Here is a 9,051-nt window from a genome sequence, read left to right on the forward strand (position 1 = left end):
ACAAATGTTTCTGGATTGTTGCGTTGTCAATACTGGAGTACAGTAATAATTTGTCTCGTCCACCGTATATTTGCCTGCGTAATCTGCCCCGCCCCATCGAAATAAAAAATAAAAATAAAAAGAGCTGTCCTGAAACTGCTCGGCCAATTACACGCCCTCGTCGCTAGATGGCACTGTGGTAGAAAACAAGAGTGAGAAAATTTAGGTCTGAAAGTACGCTCCTAAAACTGCAAACTCCGGGCTGCACTACTGTATATGTAGTAATCTCCCTTCCATCGCCGGGGTTACGTGACTGACCGTCTTGCAATAATATGTGAAAATCCGTGAAAAATAATTAATCTATTTAAATACACCTAGGCAGGTTTTTACAGCAGTTACACAACTTATATTCTTTTCTAGTCTCTAACAATTCAAACATATTTAAACACATAATATATTGAGCGAAACCAAGAGCAATAGATTACACAAATAATAATTAATGTTTGCACTTGTATTTTCTCAGTTCGATGGGTGATGATGCAATTTTTTTTTGTCAGTACTGTACATGTGACAAATTTCATTTAAAGCGATAGAAGTGAAGCCTTAGCCATGTTTATTAACATGCAACATGAAAAGCTGTACAAAACCCTATTGAAGTTCATTAAATTCAAAGAAATTACAATACATCATGAATATCAAACTGATTTATACCAATTTATGATGTTTTGATTGGGCCACCCGCCAGTCCAAGCCACATTGCGAATTTATGACTGATTCATTAGTTTGTGTACCAACTCACATTTTTCTTGCAAACTTATTTTCCGATTGTCATTACACCCCTAATATACTTCAATAGTGAATAAATATGCATTTTTTTTAACGTGTTGCTTTTTCCATACATGGAGAAAGAAATGTAAACAACATTAGTACAGTGTAATACTGCTGCCGCAATGAGTTTATAGAAGGTATAATATAATCAATGATCAATGCTATTGGCAGAAATAGTCGGCCCCCCAAAATCAAATGCTTACGGGTCGGCTCAGCATTCAAATGTATTGATGTGTATTGATGATCTATTTGTGTTAATTCACATGTCCTTTTGCACGCTCTTGACAAACAAAGTGGGGGTTTTTTCCTCCCCAAAGAAAAATATTGAAGTAAAGTTCAAAAGCCACCTTAAAAGACTGTCAAATGGTTGTGACGTGTGCTCATGTTGCCTTCGGGCATGTTGGAGGAGCATGCTGAGTGACAGTGGGTCTGACGAGTCAACCAGCTGAGCAAGAGACATGCACTGCCTGGTGTCACTTCCTCACTCCCCCACTCCCTCACACGACCACCGAAATGGCCGGCTGGGGCACCTTCTTCTTTTCCCTCCTGAACTACAAGACGGAAAAGTATGTCATCGCCGAGAACAGGAAGATCGGAATACTGTTTCGAATCTACCAATTGGCCGTGCTGGGATACATAATCGGGTAAGGTGTAATCATGCCTTGCCCCCCCCGCCCCCAATTGTTTCTGTCCAAGGGTGGCTTTGCTTAAACTAACCTTCCACAAAGTGATTCACAAAGTTAAAAATAGTTGTGCCTGTGCAAGTCCCGTGTGTTTGCTTTGCTCCTTTAAAGTGGCAGAGCATCTATGTGTGCGTGATTATAAAGACTCAGTAATCCTTCAAGATGAGTGAGAAGGCTTTTCTAGTCAGACCACTGTGTGATGTCATACCAAAGCATATAAGAAAATTATGTGAACGTGAAATCAAAGAGTTGGTTCCACTACAAACAGAAAATCCATGTTCAAAATGAATAGCTGATTAGAATGCTCCAGATTAGAAAATGTCTGACAAAGAGTAAGCAGCACGACTGCCCATGGTGGTTAGCACATCTGCCTTGCAGTTCTGGGTTAGAATCTTGGCTCCGAAAAAAAAAAAAAAAAAAAAAAAAAGCTAATTTGAGTCATGAACACACTGTAAATTTCCCAAAGGTGTGAATGCTTCTTTGTCTGCAGTATATGCCCTGTGAATGGCTGGCGACCTGTCCAGGGTGTTACCCCGCCTCCTGCCCAAAAGCAGGCTCCAGCTCATCTGCGGCCTAATGAAGAAAAGGACATAAAAATGGATGGATGATTAATAACATGGCAGCAGTTTGATGAAGTCTTACTCCATGCATTAGGTGGGTGTTTGTGATGAAGAAGGGCTACCAGGAAAGAGAGGAGGCCATCCAGTCCTCCGTCATCACCAAGCTCAAAGGCGTCACTCTGACCAACAGCTCCGAGACCGGCCTTCACCTGTGGAGTGCCGAGGACTACGTCATTCCACCAAATGTAGGCCCGCCATATATTAAAGCTTCCCCCAGCATTAGAGCTTTCCTCAATTGTAGCTCTTGTCAAGTGGGATTATGAGTTGGGCGGGCGGATGTCGTTAACAGCAGCAGCATGTGCCTGATGAGATTTAACCGTATCGACCTTCTCCGGGGTGTGTAATTCATTTAACCTTTTCCTTCATTATCACAATGAATAAAAACCTAATTGTATTGTGCAGGGAGAGCAGGTTTTCTTCGTGGTAACAAATTACATTGAGACCCCCAATCAGAGGCTGGGCTTCTGTGCCGAGGTGAGTGTACACGTAAATGGCTCATTTCAGAATTGGAAGACAAATCAGAGAGCAACAGTTTGAAAAAGAGAACATTTGTCAGATTTGGATAATGAATGGATCCTATGAAGAAAAACTGGCAATAAAATCATTTGATTCCTCCAGCTCGGTGTTACCATATATTTTGTTGTGTTTTGAGCAACCCTGTTACAGATTCTAAGGCACCTTAAAAACATATATTTACAAATATATATATATATATATCAATTTTGGTATTAGAGTACTGTAATTGAAGTGACATGGCTCAGAATAAGTGGGTTACAAATCAGTGCTTATGTTAGTGTTTTTGCACAAGCCTTACATGGTAGCTGTGTTAACTGCAAGGCTAACTGGTTGAGAAACACTTTGCTATATGGTTAAAAAAGAATTTTTTTCCCTCTTTTTTGGTAAGTACCTGCTGCTCACCAAATTGGGGGGGGGGGGGGGGGGGGGGTATAAAGTAAAGGGGTTAGGGGTTCCCATGGGCAATTTGGTGATTTACTGTAAATTATATTTAGTAAACACTGCATATAACTAGCTACATTTTCTCTCAGGAAAACTATAATGTACACAACACGTGCGTGTTTCCATATATCGTACAGAGATGATATGAAATTTCATTTGGGTGAAAAAAAAAATTGTCTTCCAATTCTGTCATGGCCTAAATATTCTCACTTCTGCGTTTAGATTAACTTTACGTGTCATTTATGCATCACAGAGTTTCAAGGTACCCGATGGCCAATGCTTGAGTGATGATGACTGCACCGAGGGGGAGACTGTCGTAGCGGGGCATGGTGAGGAGCATTTATTGTCAATAGTATGTGAAAACACGTCTCGTGTGCCTTTAAGGGATGTGGCCTAGTGAGTGACGTCAGGAGCTGGAATCAGTCGGGCCGGCCATTTACCACATGAGCATCTGCTCCATGATCCTTATGATTTTTTTTCATTTTGTATTTGGGATTTGACTGTTTATCTCACCACCACCCAGCCAAGAATCTTTGCTCTCCATCAGGAATTAAAACAGGCTTGTGTATAAACAGCACCGGCACCTGCGAGATTCATGCCTGGTGTCCTGTAGAACACAGCAAAAGACCCATGTGAGTACCTCAAGACATTTTCAAACCATCTCTTTTATTTTTGCCAATACAGTCCATAGAAAGCTGCCAATCCTTTTCAACAAATGCTCCGTTTCCGACATTCCCTCCCAGAGTGCCATTACTGAGCGAAGCCGAAAACTTCACCATTTACATCAAGAACTTCATCAGGTTCCCAAAGTTTGAATTTTCCAAGTAAGTGTCCGCAGGTGGTGAAGAGCGATGGTGCGCCTCAGATCTCAGGGCGTCATTCCATCGATCAGTAAGCGAGCTGAGAAATCTATGTAGCCCACGCATGTTTTAAATAACTTTAGGGTGCAGGGAGCTTTCTATTAATACGGCCTGTGCATTACTCTCACTGAGACGGTGAAACAGTCATGAGAGATGCCCTTGACAGCGAGCCTAACTGTGGACAGGTGTCACGCGAGATGCCCCAACCCCCTTTCCACTTTCAAGTGTTGTGGACAGATGGCACTAGTCACGGCAATTATGTATATGTCACACGCTCATTGAAATGAAGTACGCATCTTTCTTCGGCATCCTGACACTCTACACCAGGAGTGGGCAAACTACGGCCCACGGGCCGGATCCGGCCCGTTGGTCTTTTTAATCCGGCCCGCCGAAGATTGGTGCACAATTAAGGTTTGATTGCATTCATTTCGTTTGGACTTGTAATGACAGGTATTTCAACACCAGGTGGCGCAGTTACTTCAAGTTGCAGAGCACAGGGAGGGAGGGGAAGACGAAGAAAGAGGGAGAGAGTAATGACCATGGAAGGGAAAGTGATATGTATCTGATTAAACGAAGCGGGTAACAAAGTACGAAACATTCAGGAGACGCCTGGAGTCGGAAAGATTCAAATCTACGAGACTTTGAAAAACAAGGAAGCGATTCTTACTCAGTCCGATTCTGGCTCGAGTAAATGAACATTTCCTAGAATGGTTTGATTGTTATCATGTTAAAAACTTTCCGCAAACTGGACCGCTAATAAGAGTCGGAGAGCAGTCAAATGTGGAGAGCGTGAACAACAGGGGGCTCAGTACACATCCTTGAGGAGAACCGGTGCTGAGTGTGATGGTGGAGGAGAATGTTACATTATTACTGGCATACAAAGGCATTGTGCTATCTTCTTTATTTTCTATTTCTAACTTTTGGCCCGGCCCTCCACAATATTTTCTGCTTCTCATTTGGCCCCCCCGGGAAAAATAATTGCCCACCCCTGCTCTACACCTACATCTGGTCTTTTTTGACCAGATGTAGGGGATATTAAGTGGCATTGTTGAAATCCACACGCTCTCGTAATGCCTTTTAAATGACGGCAGGCGTGCCAACGATATGCTCGCGGCTGACTGACAGACATGCGGTACTGCTTATGTGCTGTCGAAGCTTTTTTTAAGTTGCTGAGCATTCAGGTCCAAACTCGAATCAAGCATGCTTCACATTCTGATCTAAATAGAAAACAAATATGCTGTGTGGAACTTTTTAATGTGACATCACAATATGGCGCTTAAATCCATCACGTGGGTTCCTTTAGGTAAACAAAGACAGTATATCAAGAACAAGCCCCTCCCCCCGCCCAAAAAAAGTGATGCACATCCCTTTTTATGAGGAGTCGCACTTGTCATGACCCCTGTCATCACTATTCTAGGTCCAATGTTCTTGATACCACTGATGACAGCTACTTGAAAAGATGCTCCTATGACCAAGTGGACCATCCTTACTGTCCCATCTTTCGTCTCGGAGATCTAGTCAAGTGGGCGGGACATGACTTCCAGGACATGGCTGCAAAGGTACTCCAGCGCCAGAATGTAATAACAAATACTGCCGCTTTCCTTTTTTTTTCCAAGAAAGTAAACCAAACTATTCATGCAACGTGAAACTATGGGGCGATTGACAATCAAAATGTAGACCACTGGTGTCAAAGTCAAGGCTTGGGGGCCAGATCTGGCCCGCCACACCCTTTTATGTGGCCCGCAAAAGCAAATCAAGCATGTCAAGTTCCATGGTGCTAGCTAAAGTCTGAACACAAATTTCAAATTGTTATATGTAATCCGCAATAACAGTCATTATAATTGACTTCTGATTGTAAAAATAGTTTTTGGTCAATTTGTTGTGCGCTGTGTATGTAATATGTGGAGGGGATTAAACAGTTATACGGTTTCCCAAAATTCATAACGGCCCTCCAAGGGAAACCGTAACTACAATGTGGCCGCGACAAAAACGAGTTTCACACCCCTGATGTAGACCCTTCTTTTTGATTGTTATACAGTAGTTAAAAAAATGACTGTCATCTGCAGAAAAGCAGAGAAGAAAAAAAATGATGGGTGTTTTTTTTTTCCCCTTTAGGGGGGGTCTGTTGGTATCCTAATTGAATGGTACTGCGATTTGGATAAGGACTACTCTCAGTGTAATCCACAATACAGCTTCACCCGTTTGGACATAAGTTTGAACAACTCCGTCACATCAGGATACAACTTCAGGTACGTCATCTCAGTCATCCCAAGTTTTCGTTCTAACTCATCCATCTGATGCCATTGCCTTGCAGATATGCCAGATACTATAAGGATCAAAATGGGGAAACCTTTCGGACTTTATATAAAGTATATGGAATTCGTTTTGACATCATGATCAACGGCCAGGTAGTAGCTGTAATTGGAGAAATTAGAAACAAATAGGATTCCAGTAATAGCCACTGCGCTAAATGTATCTTGTTTTCTCCACTCCTTGCAGGCAGGAAAATTCAACATCATTCCTACAATAATTGCCATCGGTTCTGGTGTCGCTCTTCTAGGAATAGTGAGTTATCTTCATGATATTGTCGCTGAGTTAGAATTACACTGTCGCACGGGATAAAATAAAAGTATACTGTGTCTCATTCTCCTTGCAGGGAGCCTTTGTATGTGATATGATCCTACTGTATATGATGAACACCAGCTCCTTCTATAGAAACAAGAAATTTGAGATCATCAATTTCAAGTAAGATTTGTATCTGCAGGTCTTTTTCAGAGTGTGGGGGCAATAATACTTTCCGCGAAGAAATTTCAAGTCAGAGAATTGTCTTATCTCTTCACATATTGCTGCTTTTCATATTTAATATCGAGTGTGGTCACTATATGGTGTAGTACACTTGCCTGACTTGTGTGCGTACGGCGTGGGATCGGTTGACACTCAGGCACGGTGTGAATGTGGCCGTGTATGGTTGTTCGTCTCTATATGTGCCCTGTGACTGACTGGCGACCACTTCAGGGGTTATTCCGCCTTTTGCCCGAAGTGAGCTGGGATCGGCTCCAGCAATTCCCGCGCCCCTCTTCAGGGTCAAAACGGATGGATATCGGATGTAATTCAGAAATTCAGACCGGTTTTCTCACATATTTTCAGAAATGGGTAGCTCACAATAGATTACAGACCCACCTGCGATATAGTGACGCATAAAAAAAAATTGTACTCCCACATGTTTTCAACACATTTAAACATATTAAAACAGACTTCAATGTATTACTTGGTGCTCTTCTAACTCCGCCTCACAGTTCTGCAAGTAAGACATATAATGTGAAACGCCATAGAAGGGCTCATTCAAATTAGCATGGATGTTATCGTAATTATAAACTCAAACTGTTCATGCAACTTTCCATAACGCTCTTTCCCTTGAAATCCTCTGTCGCCCTCTAGTGGAAATGTATCACCTCACACTTTGAAAAGCGCTGGCAAACTGGAGTAGTTCATCCTGGCTTTAAAGATAACGTTTTTCCTCAAAGTTTAAATCCGTTGGCTCACCTCTCCCTCACTGAATCTTCCAGGAAAGAGCGGAACACAATCAGAGAGAAGAAGAATCGGGAAAGGGAAAGGAAATCCAGGAAACTAACTGCAGAAATGGGGGCTGCCAACTCCATGAAACAGACAGATGATATTGAAGCCATGGAGGTTCAAAACAAGGCAACAGAGGACAAGCGGGCTCCCACCATTCCACGTAACACCGGCCAGCGGTACACCTCCACCCTCTCTCCACATGGTGTGGAACCAAAGCATCACATCACATTTGCTTCACACAATTGAAAATAGAAGCAATTGCAAGGCAAAAATGACCCGCGGCGATGGTCTCGAAAGGTGGAACCAAAAAAACTGTAACTCACTTATCACTTTAGTGACATGGCTGCTGGCTTGTCACCTGTTCAGAGAGACCGCCTTGACAACTGCACCTGTGTAAAGATATACAGGAAGAAATGTTGCATTTGCCGGCTGATGGAAAATGGAATCGTGGACAGTTCCATTAACATAGGACTCATCTCAACATCAACCTTGGCATTTTGTCGGATGCCATGCTGAATCTTTGCGTATTCATTGCCATTGTTTTAGCCAATCACTCCTTGACATTCGATTTGCATGATATTTTGAGTTGATTTTAACGGTACTGACTGACACTAGCCGCCAGTCACCTGATCTGGAGAAATTGTCATTCAAAGTGGATTAACCCTGTTATACTGTGGGTCAAATTGGCCAATTCTAAAATCAATTAGGAAAGAAAATAGAGTAAACTATCCTCTTTGAGCCACACAAGAGGTAATAAAACTACAGTAAAAAAAACCACACCAGAGCTAGGTCCCTCCTCCCTATCCGCTATAAATACCGAAAAACCAGGAGAAATTGATGCTTCCCCCATTTTTATTATTGCATGTATTAATGGTTTAATAAATATAGCACAAACTATGATCCCCAAACGCATCTTACATTTCCCCTTAAAAATAAATGTCTCACACGTCAAAAGGTGCCAACAGAGCAAAAACACATGCGATAAAAAGTCTAACTTCCGCTAGCGACCCCGGCTAAATTTCGCTCCTCCTCTACATACAAGGATCTTCATCTTTCCATCCAGCTGTGTCACTTCAGTATGCTTCCTTAATCATTTAAAAGTACCGGTACATTTTAGAATATAAAGTAAAATGCCTCAATGCAGGGGAGTTAACTGAGGCGACACACATTTGACAGATTTAGCCTCTTTTAAAACTTAAAATGGGTAAAAATATTGTATACATGTGTGGTAAAATGTTGCTTCATCTTAAAATTACAAATAATTTTACATACGCATTGAAAATATTTGCTGAAAACATCATTGATTTTTAAAAATGTCCCCTAGTTTCTTTACAATTAACCTATTTCATAAAATGTTTGTGGCTCATCTTCAAGCGACCTGGACCATGTCCAATTTTAACATCAAATTTGCCCACCCTTGACTTCACTGATGCCTTGATGCCATGATTCGTGCGATAAATTCAACATGTTTGCCTGGTATTGTGTGCGACTGTACAAATGTGAATGTATTCCGATATTCTTTCAAAGGTCTTATTGCTGCAAATGAAT

The 9,051-nt window shown here is 41.8% G+C and overlaps 1 protein-coding gene across 1 annotated transcript; it reads left to right on the forward strand.

The window, feature by feature from the left end:
• The first annotated feature begins 1,320 nt into the window (after window positions 1–1,320).
• On the forward strand, window positions 1,321–9,033 carry p2rx5 (purinergic receptor P2X, ligand-gated ion channel, 5). Its single transcript, XM_086131691.1, has 12 exons — window positions 1,321–1,451; window positions 2,145–2,295; window positions 2,513–2,584; window positions 3,321–3,396; window positions 3,615–3,699; window positions 3,811–3,891; window positions 5,345–5,486; window positions 6,043–6,176; window positions 6,242–6,335; window positions 6,427–6,492; window positions 6,584–6,672; window positions 7,494–9,033. Exons 1-12 carry the CDS (start codon window positions 1,321–1,323, stop codon window positions 7,747–7,749), a joined length of 1,377 nt encoding a protein of 458 aa, XP_085987817.1. The 3' UTR covers window positions 7,750–9,033.
• The last annotated feature ends 18 nt before the right edge of the window (window positions 9,034–9,051 follow it).

This window comes from Hippocampus guttulatus, chromosome 15 (assembly GCF_054856545.1).
Source record: "Hippocampus guttulatus isolate MCC_2025c chromosome 15, RoL_Hgut_1.0, whole genome shotgun sequence".
Taxonomy (NCBI): domain Eukaryota; kingdom Metazoa; phylum Chordata; class Actinopteri; order Syngnathiformes; family Syngnathidae; genus Hippocampus; species Hippocampus guttulatus.

Excerpts from the sequence above, each read along its gene's own strand:
- p2rx5 (XM_086131691.1), top strand. The coding sequence starts at position 1,321 with ATGGCCGGCTGGGGCACCTTCTTCTTTTCCCTCCTGAACTACAAGACG. Across the intron at positions 2,296-2,512 it reads ACTACGTCATTCCACCAAAT|GGAGAGCAGGTTTTCTTCGT; the intron begins GTAGGCCCGCCA and ends TGTATTGTGCAG. Across the intron at positions 3,892-5,344 it reads CCAAAGTTTGAATTTTCCAA|GTCCAATGTTCTTGATACCA; the intron begins GTAAGTGTCCGC and ends TCACTATTCTAG.